The sequence below is a fragment of the Lissotriton helveticus genome, chromosome 9 (assembly GCF_964261635.1).
Source record: "Lissotriton helveticus chromosome 9, aLisHel1.1, whole genome shotgun sequence".
NCBI lineage: Eukaryota > Metazoa > Chordata > Amphibia > Caudata > Salamandridae > Lissotriton > Lissotriton helveticus.
The window spans coordinates 730,593,570-730,614,281 of NC_136070.1; the positions used below are offsets into that span (position 1 = coordinate 730,593,570).

Genomic DNA, 20,712 nt, shown 5'->3' on the forward strand with positions numbered 1-20,712 from the left:
ATCTTCAAGAGAGAGGACAATACAGACCCAAAAAATTATAGACTAATTGCCCTCCTGGACATTGAAGGAAAAGCCTATGCTAGCACCTTACTGAAGGGACTAAATAGATGGATTAAAGTCAACTAAATCCTCCCCCACTATCAGAGTGGATTCCGTAAGGGTTGCTCTACAATTGATAACATCGTGGCCATGTCATATCTGAGTCAGCAAGCTAATTGCAAAAACAATAAACCAGTTTTTGCCTGCTTTGTTGACTACTCATCTGCCTTTGATGGGGTACCTCGACATAAGCTCTGGGAAAAATTGAGTTATTGGCATATTCCAGCAGGTCTCCTCAATGCCATTATCTCACTATACAGTAATACCTGGATCAAAGTGAAGCTAGCGGATAACATCATAACAAAGAAGTGCCTGACAAACCGCGGATTAAAATAGGGATGTGTACTTGCCCCCCCACTGTTTAATCTATACACCGCAGATCTGGGGAAGAAGCTTCTTAACGTCAGCCTCGTAACCCCGAAAATCGGGAACAACAAACTGTAAATTTTACAATACGCAGACGACTTAGTGGTAATTGACCACACAAAAATCGGGCTACAAAGAGGCCTAGACACCCTCAATAAGTACAATGAAAGCAACAAGCTTATAATAAATGCTCAAAAAACAAAAGTAGTCATTTTTTGCCACTTCCCCAAAAAAGCCTTATTGAAATGGCATGTGGGCAAGGAAATCATTAATACCACGAGATCGTACAATTATCTCGGGTGCTGGCTAAGTGAAACAGGTAAAGCAACATCACACATGCACAAAATGAAGGCCAGAGCACAGGCAACAATCTTTTCGCTATGCAAATTAAGTGAGTTAATGCACAGTCCAACGTCAGCCCCTATTAGAAAAGTAATACAAGCTAAAATTAGGGCAACTGCAGGTTATGCACAGCAGGCATTTCCAGGCAAAATGGACGTAATGTTGGACAAAGTGCAATGCCTGGCCTACAAACGCATTTTTAAACTTACCAAATATACTCGCAGCAGCCAAATTCCTTTGGAGTTCGGCCTAAGGCAACAAAGTAAGGAATGCCTAGGAACGCATGCAAAGTATTACTATCAAGTGTTAACAGCTCCAGCCGAAAGCTTGAAGAGTATGCTTAAGCCAATTTATAGAGAGACTACCAACCCGTGGCAAGGTTACAAGGAAAAAGCGGTGGAAACACTGGGTTTGGCAATCGAAAACTGGCGGGAAGGATCAATAAACTATCTGGCAATTAAAAACGCAATTAACAAACAATGTTTTCAATTGTCGTGCACAAATGACCTAGTGGAATATGTAACAGGAAGAGGGCCACCTGGGCTGCTAACATTATATATCTATACTACTATTATAAAGAGAGAACTGTGTCCTTTGAGCCAGGTAAACTCGAAAAGTACACCACCAATCGCAACACCCAATACAGCGTTGGAAAGGGGGGGGTCCAGTAGATGGACATAGGCTATAAAATAAATAAAAATATACGTTATTTAAAAAATAAACAATAAAAAAAAAGTAGTCCCTAAGAAGTAGCGCCGGCCGTGTGTGCTAACAACGTGCATGCTGACATCATCGGAGGACAGGAACGCGAGGAGGAGCAGACAACAGCGCGGGAGGAGTGGAAAACTTAGCCAGACTGGAGGGAATGAGGTACGTGAACCGCGGGGAAGAGCGGTGAAGTAAGGCGGACTGGAGCGGAATGGAGGACAACAGCGCATGGAGGAGCAGAGAACGTAGCAAGACTGCAGCGCCATGAGGTATGTGAAACGCGGGGAGGAGGGGTGAAGTACGCGGGGAGGAGCGGTAAGTGAGGCGGAATGGAGCGGGATAGCGGACTGCAGCGGGGCGTGTAGACTGGCTTGGTGTAGTGGGGGGCGGTGAAGTGAGGCGGACTGGAGCGGGATAGCAAAATAAATGATAGGTTTTAAAACGGCTTTCACATTTGGTGCAGACATTTAAGTGAGAGAAGTGGGGGCGGTGAAGTGAGGCGGACTGGAGCGGGGGCCTGGGTTTGTGCGACTGGGAGCAAGCGCTGAGGTAAGGTGCACGCAAGCCTGAAATGCTGCCCCCAGCCCCCTTCTGCCCCGGGCAACGCTGGGGCGGGCTGCTAGTTGGTCATAAAATCCAGCCCTATCTCAATCAAGTAATGGGAAGGAAAGCACTCAAAAACATTATATGGGCCAGACTAGTGCCTCTCCAAATCAAAGAATCAAACACTGAGTTGAAGTCCCTTGAACATAAAATCAGATGAATACTCTGCAACAATAAACACGAATCTCTGCTACACTTTATTTGTTGCTGTCCCGCTATGCTCCTGCCTCGTCAGGTTCTTTTAAAACAAATTTGGCTGCGTAACGGGCTTCGAACAGTAAAAGAAGCTGTTGCGGTACTTTTTTCCTGCACTCTTCCGTCAGACTTGGCCAGGTTTGGGAAATACATGGCCGAGCTTCGAATTAGGCTTATGGAAGAAGAGGGGTCAGGCAAGATGAAAGACAATTTGGCTTAATAAGTAATGTGCCTCCACTAACCAGTCGGTGAAGATGTTATTTTAGCTATTAAAATTTTAGATCTTACAAGAAACTTCGCAAAAATGTTGAACTGACAGTTTCTTGCAGTTTTACCAATGTATATATTTATGTTTTTTATAATGCTTTGATAGTGTTGCATGCAAATGTCTTTCTTTTATAATTGTTGCTTCAATTTCCTTTTAAACTGTAAGTACGATGTATTGCAAATGGTTTTAAGTAACTGTGCAATATAAATAAAAATAATTCATTCCATTCCTATGCGCACACGATTGTGTAACTGTGGATTGCGGTTTACATTCCACTCGCACAAGAAATGGAGGTTCTCATTCACTTAACTTCCTCACACCTATGACATCCATACTGTTAACACAGCGGCAGCCCTCAGCACATATCCACTTTTCTATTCCTAATCCCGTCAGAATCACGGTTCTTTCCATGGTCTGCCTTTTACCTTTCACCAGTTTGCTGCTCATCTGGTAACCACTGAAAGAGTCAGATTTTCAGACTCGCTTATAATTAGATTCACATACCAGCACTAGCACGCCAGAATTCATGTTTTCTATTTTTAACACTCTCTTACTTCAGCCTGGTTACACTTAAGACGCTCATCATTCAAATGCATAAACCTCCATCTTTAGAGCCATAGAAACAAGAAATAAAGATAATACTCATAAATGCTGTTCCTCCGAAGTATACAAAGGCTAGATAACAAGAATCAACAAATGTACGCATATATACCTTGAAAGGACCAGCGTGGATTGCTGCAGCACTAGTGGCTGGAGAAGCCTTACAAACTCGACGGAAAATGCCGAGCTGGACGTGGCTCCATTAAAAGTGAGAGCGCGTCCCATGTGTCATTTTAACCGCATGCGTGCGGCATGATTTCCGCCCGTACGCTGGATTTTGCGGATTCGCACTTTACATGACGAGCTGGGCTCGTCATGAGCGTGCGAGGAGGCTACCTCATGACGAGCCCAGCTCGTCATGAGCGTCGAAGGGGTTAAGAATAATAGCCCAGGCCGGCCTGGCTCCCGACAACCACCGTGGTCTCATGGGTTATCGCCTGTGTCCATCTGTTTATGTGAGGCCTGAGCAAGCCAGTCTTGGTCTCTGGTGTTGTCAGGCCTGCACCCGTTGCACTGGAAACCATGCAAGGTCAGAGTTAGAAAATCCTACCCTAAAATAGACAGGCACAATTCTGGAGCACGTTGGCCAAATGGCGATTCTACCTCGCATCTGAGGTTGCAGGCTCTTGTTGAGGTGGATGAAACTTCTATTTCCTCCAACTGAAATCCTGCAACTTTTCTCATGTTCTTTTCTTTCAGCATGAGTGAAGCTGCAAGATTGAACAGAGCAGGCTCCGTTTGAGACTAGGAACCTGTCAGTGCACCCCCAGGCTGTTTAATACCGCTGCTAGCAGTGTCAGCAAATGTGTGCATGTTGAGTAGGCCGGTACAAAATGTCCGGACCAAGCCAACATGTGCACTCTGCAGTTTAGGTGTCATCTCAGCTGCTGCTGTTAATCAACATTAATTACCCCTCCCCCACACTGGCCGGTAGGCAGTAGCAAGAGCATTTTAATAATGTTAATATATTATTCATCCTTTAGGGTGGAGGAGCCACACTGAAGGTGGAGCGACGCTCTTCTGCCGGAATGGAGGCCTTGCCGCTGCTCTGCAGCACTGCACTTCATGCTATCGTACTGTACGCCACTGCATTTTACTCTGCACCACTCTACTCTATGCTACTCTTCAGCAATTCCCTATACACCACTACAATCTACGCAACTTTACTGTGCATCACTCTACACCATTGCACTCTACTCTATGTAACAGCACTCTATGACACTGCTTTCTGCGCTACACTATTGCACTCTACATCACTGCACTCTATGGTAGTCTATTCTTCTCTACACCACTGTACTCTATGCCATTCTAGTCTACACCACTTTACATTACATAACTGCACTCTACGCCAGTCTACTCTACACTACTGCACTCTACAACACTCTACTCTGAACAACTGCCCTCTGAGCCACTGCACTCTACTCTACACCAATGCATTCTACTTTTCTACATTCTACTCTGCCTCACTTATGCCACTGCAGTCTTTGCCACTGCACTCTGCAGCACTCCACTCTACAACACTGCACTCTACTCTGCAGTACTGTATTGTATGCCACTCTACTCAATGCTACATCACTCTATACTACTCCACATCACTCTATGCCGCTCCACTCTACTCTACACCACTCCATTCTAAACTACTGTACCCCACTCTACTCCACCCCACACTACTCCACCCCACTCTACTCCATGCAACTTTACTCTATGCCACACTTCCCCACTCTACCTAACTCCAACCAATCCTCATCCATATGCACTATGCCACTCAGCTCTGCTCCACACTGTTCTACTCCATGTCACCCGCTCCATGCCACTCGGCTCAATGCCCCTCTACTCCATGCCACTCCACTCCACCCAATGCCCCTCTACGGCACTCTATCCCATTTTATACTATGCCACTCCACTCCACACCACAATGCCACTCCACTCTACACAGCTCTATTCCATTCCATTCTGCTCTACTCCAAACCGTTCTTTGCCATTCCACTCCACATCACTCAACTCCATGTCACTCTACTCCAGTTCACTCTACTCTATGCCACTATACTCCCCTCCAAGCCACCCCACTCCACTCTATGCCACTCTATTCTACCCCAGTCCACTTTACGACATACCACTTTATGATAATCTACTTCACTTCCTTTCATTCCATGCCAGTCCATGCCACTCTACTCTACTCTACGCCACTCTATGCACTCTACTCTAAGCCACTCCACGCCATTCTACACCACTCCATTCCATTCTACACTTCTCTATTCTACTCACTCTAAACCACTCTATGCTGTTCTACTCTGTGACTCCACTCTATGCTACTATACTGTATGCCACTCCACTCTATGCTGCTAGACTCTATGCCACTCCAGTCTATGACACTCTGCCCTATGACACTTTGTGTGTCGCTCTACTGTGCACCACTCTATGCCTTTCCATTCTACACTACTCTACCTTGCGCCACTCAACCCACACCACTCAACTCTACGCCATTCCACTCTATGCTACTCTACTCTATTCCACTCCATTAATTACCTAAACTCACATTTGCTTGCTTTCAATTAGCTGGCTTTATTTGTTTTAGGGTGTCCCTTGCAAAGAGCATTCCTTATTTACTGTAGTCTTCAGAGTGCTCCCTTTCTGTAAACAGACCATTAAATCTTGTTATTATCATGTGCTGTGCATTCAAAGACAGAGTTCAAATATTAAGCTCTGTCTTCCGAGGGGGTTTGGTGTTTACTTTTCTTTCTCTGACTGCAATGTGAGAGGATGTATGTGACAATCTTGCTTTGAAAGGCTTTTTGTCCGATACAATAGGATGTAAATGCCTGCATTGAATGGTGCAGACATTTCAAAATGTATCATAATTAGGAAAGCGCAAATAAAGCACATTTGTTGTCATTCTGAAATGTGGTGGAAAAACTATTTTAATATGATCCAATCAAATCACTGTACTAGGTGATGACATTTCCACACAATATTTTGTATGCTGCATGCTTTTATCAGTAAAGTGGTATGTCTTTGTAAATGTAATCGTCAAACCAATAGCAAATGGGTTGTTTGTATTGGCAGTGCACTTCCACATCATGCATATTCCATTTTAACCCACTCCACTCTATTTTGCACCACTCCAGGCACTGCACTGTACTTGTACTTTGCACTACTCCGCTCTATGCCACTCCACTCTACACCACTCCACTCTGTCACTTCACTCTACTCTGCACCACTCCACTCTATGTCTATATACTCTACGCCACAGCTTTCCAAACTTTCCACGACACTCTTCATCTTGTGACACAGTAATGTGAGCGAGCGCAGCGAGCGATCCGAACCTCCTACAGGGGGTTCTGGGGGGTACTCCTGCAGGAACATTTTGAAAAAATAGTGGGCCAATGGTGCAGTTTCAAGCAAATTTGAGAAAGCAGGAAGGTTCTAACAAGGACAGTGACTAGCAAAACTGGGTGTAAGCAAGGTTAGGTGTGTGCCTGAAACAAGAATATAACCATGCACATATTTACACATTCCCCATTGATTTACAGCACATAAAGGGGGGGTGCACGCACTGCCAACCTTTTCAACCATGCACAAAGTCCACCTGATGCCTTGCTGAATATGATTTATACAAAAATCCGTTCAGGACCAATCATGCAACTTATCAGCCGGTCTCTGCACATTAAACTCAGGTTAGACCGCTTTTCTCAGCGCAGCGCGCCAAAAGGCACATCATCCTTACTTCACCATGCCTTGCCATCCATCTCTCTCCCACCTCTCCCTCTCCCATCTCTCCTTCTCCCATCTCTCCCTCTCCCATCTCTCCCTCCTCTCCCTCTCCCTCCTCTCCCTCTCCCTCCTCTCCCTCTCACTCCTCTCCCTCTCGCTCCTCTCCCTCCTCTACCTCCCTCCTCTCCTCCCTCCTCTCCCTCTCTCCCTCTCCCTCCTCTCCCTCCTCTCCCTCCTCTCCCTCTCTCCCGCCTCTTCCTCTCCCTCCTCTCCCTCTCAGTCTCCCTCTCACTCCTCTTAGTCTCCCTCCGTCTCCTCTCCCTCCGCCTCCTCTCCCTCTCCCTCTCTCCCTCCTCTCCCTCCTCCACTCCTCTCCCTCTCCCTCCTCCTCATCTCCCTCCTCTCCCTCTCTCTCACTCCTCTTCCTCTCCCTCTCTCTCCCTCTCTTCTTTGCTCTCCCTCTCTCTCCCTCTCTCCCTCTTTCCTCTCCCTCCTCTTCCTCTCCCTCCCTCCTCTCTGTCTTACTCCTTTCCCTCTCCTCCCTCTGTCTCCTCTCCCTCTGTCTCCTCTCCCTCTCTCTCCCTCCCTCCCTCCTCTCCCTCTCTCCCTCCTCTCCCTCCTTCTCTCTCTCACTCCTCTCCCTCTACCTCTCACCCTCTCCCTCCTATCCCTCTCCCTCTCCCTCCACTCCCTCTCCCTCTCACCCTTACCCTTCATCTCCCTCTCCCTTCTTTCCCTCCTCTCCCTCTCTCCTCTCTCTCCCTCTCTCCCTCTCTCCTCTCTCTCCCTCCTCTCCCTCCCTCCCTCCCTCCTCTCCCTTCTCTCCCTCCTCTCCCTCTCTCCCTCTCTCCTTCTCTCCTCTCTCTCCCTCCTCTCCCTCTCTCTCTCCCTCCCTCCTCTCCCTCTCTCCCCCCTCTCCCTCTCTCCCTCCTCTCCCTCTCCCTCCTCTCCCTCTCCCTCTCACTCTCACTCCTCTTCCTCTCCCTCTCTCTCCTTCTCTCTCCCTCTCTCCCTCTCTCTCCCTCTCTCCCTCTCTCTCCCTCTCTCTCCCTCTCTCCCTCCTCTTCCTCTCCCTCCTCTCCCTCTCCCTCCTCTCCCTCTCCCTCCCTCCTCTCCGTCTTACTCCTCTCCCTCTCCTCCCTCTGTCTCCTCTCCCTCCCTCCCTCTCTCTCTCCCTCCTTTCCCTCTCTCCCTCCTCTCCCTCTCTCCCTCTCTTCCTCTCTCCCTCCTCTCCCTCCTCTCTCTCACTCCTCTCCCTCCTCCTCTCTCTCCCTCCTCTCCCTCTCTCTCCCTCCTTTCCCTCTCTCGCTCCTCTCCCTCTCTCCCCCTCTCCCTCCTCTCCCTCTCTCCCTCTCTCCCTCCTCTCCCTCCTCCTCTCTCTCACTCCTCTCCCTCCTCTCCCTCTCCCTCTCCCTCCTCTACCTCTCACCCTTACCCTTCCTCTCCCTCTCCCTCCTCACCCTCTCTCTCCCTCCTCTCCCTCTCCCTGCAGTCTCTCCCTCTCCCCCTCTCTTTCTTTCTCTCTCTCCCTCTCTGGCTCTCTCCCTCAGTATCTCTCTCGCCCTCTCTCTCCATCCTTCAGTATCTCTCTCTTCTCTCTCTCTCTCTCTTCCTATCTCTCTCTCTCTTCCTATCTCTCTCCGTCTCCATCCTTCAGTCTCTCTCTCCTCTCTATCCCCCCTCTCTATCCCTTCTCTCTCTTTATCTCTCTGTATCTCTCTCTCTCTCCATCCTTCAGTCTCTCTCCCTCTCTCTCTCTGTGTTTCTCTCCCTCTGTATGTCTCTCGCCCCCTCTCTCCATCCTTCAGTATCCCTCTCTCTCTGTCTCTCCCCTCTCTCTCGCTCGCTCTCTCCCTCTATCTCTCCCCCCCCATATCTCTGTGGCACCCTTTCGCCGTTACCCTTCTCTCAGGAACTTCTCGCGTGAGCCGCCCCTGGAAAAGCATTGCCTCTGCTGTTTGTGCATTACAAGGAGCCGTTGGTTGTGATATAATTATTAAATGCAACTACTGAGAAATAAAGTCAACAAAATTGACAAATACAATTATGTAATGTTTATAAATAAATGCGGAGGTCATAAGATAAAAAGCCCATGGACCTGAGGCTGGACAGAGTCCCTACCTCTCTGCTAACGCCTGAGTTTTGAAAGTAATAAGATGCAGCGCCTTGAACCAGTGTGCCAAGCAGAGACTCATTCCGAAACTGCTCGGAATGAGTCTCTGCTTGTCGGACACTGCCAGGTGTCCGACAAGGTCAAGGAGCAGGAATCATGTTCGCAGCAGCCGGTGCCCCTGGCTAAGGCTGGTGCTTGTTAGGCGAGACTGGTGCCTGCTGGGCCCAGGGTGGAGGGAGGCGCTACAGAGCCTATTAACAGCAGCAGACACCCCCCAGCGCAGAGGCGCAACTAGAGCCACATTTCGGGGGGGGGGGGCTGAAACATTAAGCAGTAGGTAGGGTGGCGCTGCAGGGGCTCTTAGAAGGGGTAAAACATCAACAAAGCCTCTTTAACATGCACACAGTCTTTTAATGTATTGTATTGCGACTTATATAGCGCACGTATCACCCGAAGGCATCAAGGCGCTTGCCTTGGGAACCCGTCCTGGCTTTTCCCTGTGAGATAACCCCTACTGGGTATCCCCAGGGTGAAAGCCAGGCATCCCGCAGCGGGTGGGCCGCCGTAGTGGAGATTAAGCAACTATTGCCCAGAGTTGCAGCGTGGGACCCCATGATTAGAATAGGCACCGAGGCGAGAATTATCGAGTCCGTGGACATTTTGGGCTCAGGACCCTGCCGCGTTGGGAATTGAACCCTGGTCCCGGGCCAGACCTCTGCATCAGGGTCTGCCGCTCTAATCAGTGAGCCACACTCCTCCCTTTGAAGTGCTCGGATGCGGCTGTGTGTGTGTGCCCGGGAGCTGTCTGAGCCCCGGCTGACACACACGAGGGGGGGGTCATTGTCAGGCGACACGCCCACAGAGTGGAGGCGACACAGTACGGTGTCGCGGCACACACTTTGGAAAGCTCTGCTCTACGCCCTTCACTCTACGCCTCTCTACTCTACTGTGCACCACTCTATGTTAGGCCAATCCACTCTACGCCACGCACCACAGCACTCTGTGCCACTGCACTCTACATCACTCCAGTATGGGCCATTCCACTCTACTCTGTATCACTCTTCTCTATGCCACTCGCTGCCACACTGCTATAGAACACTGCACTCCATGCCAATATATTCTATGCTAATGCACTCTACTCCATATTACTCATAGCTACGACAACCTACAACAGGCTACTCTACACCACTGAAATCTACGTTGCACTCTACATCACTATACTATATTACATCACTATACTATATGCCACTGCACTCTACCCTGCACCACTCCACTCTATGTCACTTCACTCTACTCTGAAACAATCCACTCTATGCCTTTGCACTCCACACAGCTCTTCTCCACTCTATACTGCACCAATCCACTCACTGCACTCTATGTCACTCTACTCTACGTCCCCGTACTCTACGCTACTGTACTCTATACCACTGGAGTCTATGTCAATGCACTCTACACCACTCAAATCCAATGCACTCTACTCTACATCACTCTACACCACTGCAATCTGCAGCGCTCCAATCTAAACCACTCCAGTCTACTGTGCAGCAATCTATTCTATGCCACTGTACTCTACTCTGCACTCTACGCCACTGCACTGCAGTCTACTCTGGATAACTCTAATCTACGCCACTGCATTCTACAAAACTGTGAGATTTCACTCTACGACACTCCATTCTATGCCACCTTATGCCACTCTATTTCACTCCACGCTATTCCAAGCCACGCTCCTCTATGCCACAAACCTTTAGCCATGCTGCACAGCAGCCATGCTTGTGTACAACATGGCTAAAACTCATTGGCAAAGCCAATAGCTCTTCTTAGGCGAGACCTGCTGGCTCTGCCAATGCTTGTTTTTCTTTTGTGTGAAGCACCCAATGGGAGAGCATGTGTTTTTGAGCAGTGTCCATTGTGCACATATCTCCCCCTGCACTCTGTATTGCTCTCTGTTGCCCGACTGCTTCTCCCCGCGCCCTACAGTGTTGCATCCGCTCCCTCCGGTGTTGTATCCACTCCCCACCTGCCTGCTTTAAAAAAAAAAAAAAGTTTGTGTGTTTTCTTTTCTTTTTAGTTAACGATCCAACTCGGATCGGTAACAAAAAAGAAAAAAAGAGCCTGCATCATTTTGTAAGCGCGCACATGCTTGGTTAGCTCGCCTACAAAAATGGGTCTTTATTTGGTGCTGTGCAGGGTGGCAAAAAGCTGTTGGCAAAGCCAGTAGGTCACATGGACGAGTTCTATTGGCTTGCCAATGCTAGTTTTATTTTGTGCCTAAGAACATAATTTTCAAGGCAGCTTTTTTTGTGTATAGTACTTTGAAACCTATTGCATTTTATATTCAGCGAGTTCAATAAAAGGTATTACAACCTAGAGTATGAGGAAAGCAACGCCTTATATTGGTAGACCTTTGCTTACTATAGTTCATACATTGAAATAAACTAAGATCCTTCTAATCGGCCCCTGCAGTGAAAGGCTGCCCAATATAATTGTGTTACAGGTTGAATGTTTTTATTAACACTTCACGTTGGTGCTTGTAAATGGTGAAATAGTGTTCAGCTCTCGAACGTGTCGAGAGACGCATGCAGCTACTGGCTGAACCGCTCTACTGACTCTCTTTCAGGACCAGTATTGCCCCATGGTGTTGGTGAATGTGTAGTGCAAACTGAGTTACCAGAAGATTATGATGTGTCTTCTTGCATCAGAGCCCAGAGAAACAAAACATGTTTTAGATAAGCATAAACCGAGCAACTGTGATGGAAAAATCAATTATGAAACTTTATAAATGTTAGAAAAACCGAGGATTTACTGTACTCCCTTCACTGTTGTTTGTGTTGGGTACCGAAAAGTTGTCAAGCAAGCATTTAGGTCTGCCTATCCCGGACAGTAAAAGTGTCCCCATTGTTATTATTACTGCCCATGCGAGTGGTCACGTCGTATTATTACGGTCTTCAAACTCCTCGGATGCAAACCTTTCCTAAAGATTAAATGTGTTTTAAACTTCTAATTACATGTGCCGTTTTACATATTGCAGTGGTGGTTTTCTTTGCAGTTAATTCAGGGATTGTGTTCACTTCTTAATTTATTAAATTTACGTTGCATTTAATTTGGAAGCAAATGTCCTTTTAGGGGAATTGGTTATGTTCAGCGCCGTTCCTAGCAGACTTTGCGTTTCCTGATTCGCAGGATGTTAAAATCCAGTAACACTTTTGGTAAATGTGGCCAGAGATAAAATCTAAAACTATGCAATCATAATCATAGCTTTAATCCTCGTTGGGGGAATGGGATGTATTTATTTAAACTGATGATCAGTATATATATATATATATATATATATATATATATATATATATATATATATATATATATATATATATATACACACACACACACACATATATATATATATATATATATATATATATATATATACACACACACACATATATATATATATATCGTTTTCAGTAAACAGGAATTGGGATGACTCTGACTCTGCACCACACGGCGGGAGCAAAGAGATGGGCAATCTGTCTCTTACCCATAACAATCCCTGCTGTTTTCCTTTGTTATGGGAAGGTGGAAATGATTGGATTAAGATGTGGGGTACTGATGGTTTATTTAGAAAAACCGAAACGTACATTCATGAAATGTTGATGTGTAACCAGCAAACAAAATGCGACTGAATAGAAAAATAATTAATCTCATCGACTTTTGTCTCCAAGGTTTCTAAGATGTGTGAAGAAATAACACTTTACATAGAAGGACGGTCTGGAGAGGATCCTCTCGTGAAAGGTGTTCCTGAGGACAGGAATCCGTTTAAAGAGAAAGGAAACTGCGTTGTTGCATAAACTGTTTTAGGATGGGACTCTGTTACATTTCAGTGTCAAAGTAATAAATCCCCCAAGTTCCTATGAAACCCTTGTATGGGTTGTATAAAGCACTGTACTACACTGAAAGGAAATGCTAAGAAAATCCTTGCTTAAATGTGTTTGTATAACGAAGGTAACACATTCAATGTATTCTTTGGTAGGCTTTACTGTGTTTTTTATTGATAGTTGCATGTTTTCATTCATACATTTCTATTTTAGTTACCTGATGGTGCCTTAAGTATTTAATACCTTGTTTACTATTTTGATACAGGAGAGACAAGGATCCTCATATTTCTTTCACAATTCAGTCCTTTTATGGATTGATTTATTTGTACATTTTTCCAGTTAATCACTTAAAATCAATCTCATTATTTAAAATCTTTCTGCCACTCTTAACATGATTGTATGAATTGCAATAAATGTGCCTATGTTTTATCTTTGTGCTAATCTATTGGAAGGGCAGTCTATTGCTTTGTTGTCTTGACCTATGGTGTGTGAGATTTACCAGTAATACTCGATGTAACAGGAGCAGGTTTTGATGGCAGGCTCCAGCCTACACTGGCACTGTGCTCTGCAAAGGCCTATATAGATATTACCTAGTGGTGGTCGCTACTGGGTAGTTATAGTTAATATTGTGCTTAAAAAGAAAATACATTTTATGTGTGGCTAATAACTTTGGCCTAGTTTGACGAATCTCCATAAAACTTTCCAGAAAGTGCTGCTTTTTGACTAGTTTGCGCATGTAAAGTTTCAGGTGATCCATCAAGTAGGGGCAGAGAAAAAGGGGGGCTTCCAAAACGCATTTTCCGTTCAATTTCCATAGGAACTTTAGACATAGCTACAGTCCAAACCGCAGAACAGATTTACACTAAATTTGGCAAAAAGCTTGATCTCTTGATTCAGAAAGAGTCATTTTTGGGTCGAGCCTGATTGACCTGTTGTATCCACTTCTATGGGCTGTGGCAAACCCACCATTGGCCATTGTTTTTTTCTTGTGCCAATCCACAATGCTGGCCTTCTATTGGTCTATTCATCTCAACTGTCCCTCCTGTGGGTGCCTGTTTCAACGGGGAACAGCGTTTACAACGCAACTTTTACAACGCAGTACCTTTACCACGCAACTTTTACAACGCAAGTCGTTACAACGACTTGCGCTGGGGGCGCTCTAGGATAGGGAATAGTTAATTTACTATCCAAAACCTTCCCTACTATCCACGGGGACTGGAGTTGGAATAGTAAATTAAACTATTCACTATCCAGCACCCCCAACGCAAGTCGTTGTAACGACTTGCGTTGTGAAAGTTGCGTAGTAAAGGCATGCGTTGTAAAAGCATGCGTGGTAATGACATACATCCGTTTCAGCTGAGGCGATTTCACTAAGGGATTGTTTTTGTTGGCTGTCCTGGTCCTTGTGCAGCACGCGATAGCCCCTCCTCCCTTATGGGCAATGAAGCTCTGCAGAGCAACAAACACCGATAACCAAGCACACTGGTTTGTTCAAATGTTTACTTTCAGCTGTCGCTCGTCAGTGCTTGTTCTGCTTTACTTATTTTGGACGGACAAGGAAAAGTCCTCTCCTTGCCGTACACGTAATTTTGCCTCCCTCTTGTGGCAGACATGTTTCTACCGGCTCTAGGCACAAGAAACAAAAGTCTTAAGAAAACGTTTTTTGTTTGCATCCCTTAAATGTTGCTGCAATGTAGCGACAGTAACTCTAGACATAAAAAGGGAGATCATCTGGAGCGCTCAAAACGTTTGACCACGTGCTGCACTGCTCAATGCAAGTGCTTATTAAATGTATGACAGGGTGATTAGCTGTGCATAATGGAATTAAAGGGTGTCGTCCATTGACTTGTAAAAACATAAAACCTGAAGGATTTGTGCTTCATCGTGATTCAAATTTACCTGTGACACATGACAAATGCAAGATAAACTGTAACAACTAAGTGTGTGTCAATGCAGAAAAAAACAAATATAATTAAAAAGAAATAGAGTGAGGAATAAAATAAACATGCTTCATATTAATTGTCTGTCCCTTTTCCTAAACAAGTATTTCGCAATTTACTTATCCCAGTAAGCAGGTGTGCTGTTATCATTTATCACCATGTTGCAAAGTCTATCTGAAAAATGTCATTGTCTTAAATATATTATTTAAAATATTATGACTAAGTATCAGGGATAGTAACAGTGCGAAGAGAATGGTGTCTTGACAAAAATTGGAAAGTGTTGTCATTACCCATTCACTGGATGTATAATCCCAAGGACCTACACATTTTACCACCGAAAGCGCCTTGTGCCCCTTTGCAGAGGCCACAAAGACTAATTTGTTTGTTGCAGACTGACTGCTTGAACTCCCGGCTTGTGATTCTGTCCTGCCCTCCACCAGTAGTTCTTCCTCTTTATTAAAGTGTCACATGTCAGCTTTTTTGGAAAAAAATATTGATTTGACTGTCGCAGTCTGTGCACATTTGTGGTTTGCCACGTTTTATTATGAACTGTAAAAAAATGACAGGCAAACAATTCTATACCGCACAGTCTCCAAATACGTTTGACATAAAACACCTTTACATGCATATATATCTTGTGCCCTTACTGTCTTTATCCCCTTAATGTTTTCCTTTTCTGGGTCTTGTACCCACTTTTTTTCACTCAGTTCTTCTCCCTCATTCTTGTTTCATTCTCCGTATCCACTCACCCAACCATCACTTCCCCACTTATGATCTTTTTAGGGCATTTTGACTCTTTCTCTCATTGTCCTATGACTTATCCTTTTTTTTCTCAACCTATTTATTTCAATTCGATGTTACCCTTGTCTTCCCTTGGTCTTTTTTCTTTCTTTCCACCTCCATTTTTCTTAGGCTGCCAGCCTTGGTACCTTCCTTTTTCCTCTTTTCCTACTGTGTTCTCCTGTTCCTTCTTTCATTTTCCTTCTACATCAATATTTTCAGTGCTTCTACTTGTGGCACTCTCCTCTTCAGTACTTTATTTATGCAGGTGGCTGCTTGTGGTGGAAATCATTTCAGATTAGCAGGAACTATTTTTTATCATCCGACTTTGACCGAGAGCAAGAGAAAGGCAGAAAAGGGAGAATGGTGCATGGGAAAGATAAAAAAAAGTGCATTTGAGGGCGAAGACAGGAATGGAAAGAAACCTTCAAGAGTAGACAGGAAGTGCAAGATGGTGGAAAATGAGGAGCAAGGTGGAATTCAGAGTTGGCAACCTTGAAAATCAACTACAAATACTGCAGCATGTCACTGAGACAACTAAATACAATTCAGCAGTGCTAATGAACAGATTTCATTACAAGAACGGAGGCTACATTATGCATTATTCCTTTAATGCAGTCCAAGCAGCCGCCTACATCACAATATTAAAAGGTTCCAGAATAGAACAATAGCAACACATGAAAGGCATGAGCCATCAACAATCTGCCTCTTTTAAATGCGGCTCCAAGCAGATAAGTTCATTTTCCTTAATTTCCATTATTCATTTTTATCTCTATTTTGAAGTTCCTTAGTGTGTGGCTTAACCCCACCCCCTTCCTACTGCCACTATACCGATCTTCAATTTACGGAGATCTCCCTACACCCCCTTCCCTAGTCCCATCCTTGCGTGACTGACCAGATTAACCTGCCTTTTCTTTCAGCTTATGTACTATTTCTAATTTTTGAATATATGTAAAGATTTTTATATGTTTAATCAAACCTTAATATTTAGTTTTTTGTGTAAACGATTATTCTTCAATTTCATCCTTGTTGTACTTCCTCATGCCATAATGAGCTTGTCTAATGTCTTCGTTTAATTCCTGTTTTCACCTCTTTCTACCAATGCAGGCTGCGCACTCCAACGCGACTCTGCATCGCTACCTTTTAATATTTTGGATTTCATCCTCAAGGTGTTATTGTTTTAAAAACGTATTCATAAAAATAAAAAATAAAAGGGGGTTTGTAGGAAATCCTCATTTAACTGGCCTTTTCAACATCCTATAACAACATTAATTATAATAAAAGAGCAATAAGTCTCTTGACATTCCTTCATCTGTAAACCTTGTCACTATTATTAAGGGAAATCCTCCCTAATTATCTTTCATTAAAGGGCTTTACCACTTTTTACAAGTTAACATTTCCTATATACCATGTCTGACTCTGATTCAGACAAGGCTTCTGCCCCTACTCCTAACATAGACAACAAAGTCCTGCAAAAAATCCTTCATAAGGAATTGAGGTTCTGCATGTTTGAGACCTTAAGTCAGATCATGTCCTCTAAAAGGTCACTCCCTGATGAGGACAAAATCTCAGATATTCCAAACCTCTACACTAACAAGATCACTGAATGAAGGGTTAAAAGACTTAAGAAAAGTAAAAACATTGATAAGAGCAATATAGAAGGTCCAAGCACCTCATCAATTCAGGGAGGTGTTAGCACCTCAACTTCTAATGGAGGTCCTCGCACCTCAAACTCCCAAGGTGTCCCTAGCAGCACAACATATCTGGGTGTCCTTAGCGGCACAACTTATCTGGGTGTCCTAAGCGGGACAACTTATCTGGGTGTCCTTAGCGGAACAAAACATCTGAGTGTCCCTAGCAGCACAAAATATCAAAATGCTCTTTACAATATAGGAGATAACGAATCTAATGATATAGAATCCTCAGACACACCTGATGAGTATGTCCTTGATCTTGATGAAGATGATCAAGAATTTTACAATCCATAAGAGGAACTCCCATCATCCTCTATGGACATTATCCTTGACCCTTTAGGGGAAGACATTTTTTCCCATTAAATCTGAAACACCCAAGAAGTTCTGAGTGGTTCCCTGAGGACCACGTTGCAAAATTAATTAAAAAATGGATAAGAAACCTCTTAGAAAGGAACACTCAAAACATCCTTAGAGCTGAATGCTCTAGACCTTTTACTTAGGATAAAAGCTGCTATACCCCCAATTTGGACCCTGAACTCATTAAATTCCTATTCAAACTTGGACATGATCCAAGAAAAGGGATGGAAAAGTCGCTGAAACGGTGCCAAGACCGTGTTCTCGATGTACTGGGACCATTAGCCAGAATCCTAGATTCCACAGAAGACAGCCACATCAATGGCACCCCTCTCAACACCAATCTCATCAGGAGATGGAACCGGAGAGCATTAATTCTACTGGGTAATGCCAACGCTAGCATTAATGCAGAAAGACAAAGAGTTATTTTGACTAAAATAAATCCCAAACTAACTGACATGGCGGATAAAGAACCCTCCCAAAACCCAAAAGGTTTACTCTTTGGTGAAGACCTCATCAAATCCTTGGGGAAATACGTCTCCACTTTCACCGCCCTGGATCAGGCGCTTCAATCAAAGGCCATTTCCAAGATCCTGCGGTTTCAGAAGAGGGTATCAGCAGTACAACGTGCCTCAATTCTACCCCCAGAGAATTAGAGGCCAATGCATCAGAGGATTTAGATTCTGTGGAACCTTCATCTCAAACAACCCTGCAAGTGAGAACTCTCTCCCCTCTGCCGTCTCCTTCTTTCCCCCAAAAAGTGGGTGGCAGACTCAAATACTTCCTTCACAATTAGAGATTGGTCACGCAAGATCCTTGGTTCTTAAACACTGTCAATGGGTTTATGATAGATTGGACTCACATACCTTTACAAACTTCTTTCCCAAGAGACATGCCTCTCTCTCCAGAGCAACAAAAAATAATAGAGGAGGAGATCTCCTCTATGCTTCAGAAAGGAGACATAATAGATGTCCCATTAGAAACTTTAGGATTTATAAGCACACTCTTTCTTGTAAAAAAGAAACACCAAAGTTGGACACCTGTCATACACTTAAGAGAACTAAATAAATATTTGGTTTACAGACACTCCAAGATGGAGGGCATCCATCTCTTGAGGGACTTACCTCTAGAGGGAGACTGGCTAGTCAAACTAGACCTAAAGGATGCTTACTTCACCATTCCTATGGCCGAATCCCACCAACCCTTTGGATAGCACGCAGCCCGGTGGCAGAGGGCTCGCGCGCATTTACTGCCGCTATTTGCTACTATTTTAAAACTTCATTTTTAAATCGTTTTTGTTTGTCTTTTTGTCACCCCCGCCCTGCTGATTACGAGCATCATTATTTTTCTGCACTATTTCCCCATCCGTCCTCCTGACTACAAGTAAGGACTCCCCTCACCTGTTGCCTTGTTTTTAATACCGCTTCCCTGTGGCTCGCTGACTGCTAGCCTGCCACACTCACTTACTTCCTGGTCTGCCCGAAGCCGGTCGCCTTTGACTACGGGCGCCATCTTGGGTCGGGTTGTTGGTCGGCCTCTCCGTGACCACACCCCCCTGGCCACACGGCTACTAAGGGTCCTCCTCCCCTCTCCTCAGTGATAGCACGCAGCCCGGTGGCAGAGGGCTCGCGCGCATTTACTGCCGCTATTTGCTACTATTTTAAAACTTCATTTTTAAATCGTTTTTGTTTGTCTTTTTGTCACCCCCGCCCTGCTGATTACGAGCATCATTATTTTTCTGCACTATTTCCCCATCCGTCCTCCTGACTACAAGTAAGGACTCCCCTTACCTGTTGCCTTGTTTTTAATACCGCTTCCCTGTGGCTCGCTGACTGCTAGCCTGCCACACTCACTTACTTCCTGGTCTGCCCGAAGCCGGTCGCCTTTGACTACGGGCGCCATCTTGGGTCGGGTTGTTGGTCGGCCTCTCCGTGACCACACCCCCCTGGCCACATGGCTACTAAAACGTCCACTAGCCGTCAGCGCAGCGGACGAGCGCAGCGGGCGCGTCGTAGGCGCGCCGCAGTCGCGCCAGAGTTAAGCCCGTCTGCGCCCGTCCGCGGCTGGCCGGGGCTAGGGGCCGTCACCCCTGGTCCTCTTACCCGCTATTCTTCCGCTGACTTGACGCTACTACAAGGCCATTGGCCCCTTGATCCTCGTACTATTCATCGGATTACCCTTTTGGGCTGTAACTCTCCCTGTCATGCCTGCCCACTAGGTTGCCCTCCTCCTCTTGCGTCCCCGTCGGCCCCTGGCTCATCAACCATCTCTGATCCCCATTCTCCCCCTTTATCTATCATCTTACTGAATACCAGGTCAGCCATCAAACACCATCAGGAACTTTTCATTCTCCTAGACACAGACAAACCCGATCTCTTGCTGCTGACAGAAACGTGGTTTTCAGAAGCCTCTCTTCCATCCCTATTGGCTGCCCTCCCTTCGACTTATTACGCTATCCGTGCCGACCGTCCTGGCGGGAAAGCGGGTGGAGGCGTTGCTCTCATTGCCCGTTCTGACCTCCAGTTTCAAATTCTCCCCTCACCCTCCTTGGGAGGAATTGACTACTTGGTGGCTCGTTCCACCTCCCTTTCCCCCCACTTAGCCATTGTGCTCGTCTATCGCCCACCTCAACCAACCCCTTCTTTCCTTCCGGCCTTTCTAGATCTACTTGGCACCCTGGCGGTCAACTATGCCTCGGCTCTAGTACTCGGGGACTTCAATTATTGCCCGACGGACCCCAAGGAATGTGCCTCATCAAAGGAATTTCCTGAAACTCTCCTCTCTCTCAATTTCACCTCCTTTGTCCACACCCCTACCCACATTCACGGCCACATTCTAGACCAAGTTTGGTCTCTTAATTGTTCCCTGTCTGCACTGTCTGTTATCCCCTGCACTTGGTCCGATCACTTTTTAATTTCGTTTTCCCTCAGTCGCTGTCTGACCAAGACCCTTATTCACACCAAAAACTCATGGGCTCGCAATTGGGGTAAGGTCAACCTGGCTGACCTTTCGACTTCACTCCTGGCCTCCTCTCCCCCTTTATCGGGACTGGACTCCGCAGCCCAAG

At 45.6% G+C, this 20,712-nt stretch overlaps 1 protein-coding gene across 10 annotated transcripts in view; it reads left to right on the top strand.

Moving 5' to 3' along the window:
- TOP6BL (TOP6B like initiator of meiotic double strand breaks) overlaps positions 1-13,306 on the top strand; it is a 2,208,219-nt gene extending 2,194,913 nt beyond the window's left edge. For 9 of the 10 annotated variants that reach the window (XM_078660847.1, XM_078660851.1, XM_078660846.1 and 6 more), the window contains one exon: positions 12,725-12,864. Coding sequence is in view for 1 of the 10 variants with exons in the window: in XM_078660854.1 (XP_078516980.1) it covers positions 12,725-12,850 (126 nt within the window). In the remaining 9 variants the exon portion in view is untranslated. Of the gene's footprint in view, positions 1-12,724 lie in introns of all 10 variants that reach the window. The other variant, XM_078660854.1, reaches the window with a different exon arrangement.
- The last annotated feature ends 7,406 nt before the right edge of the window (positions 13,307-20,712 follow it).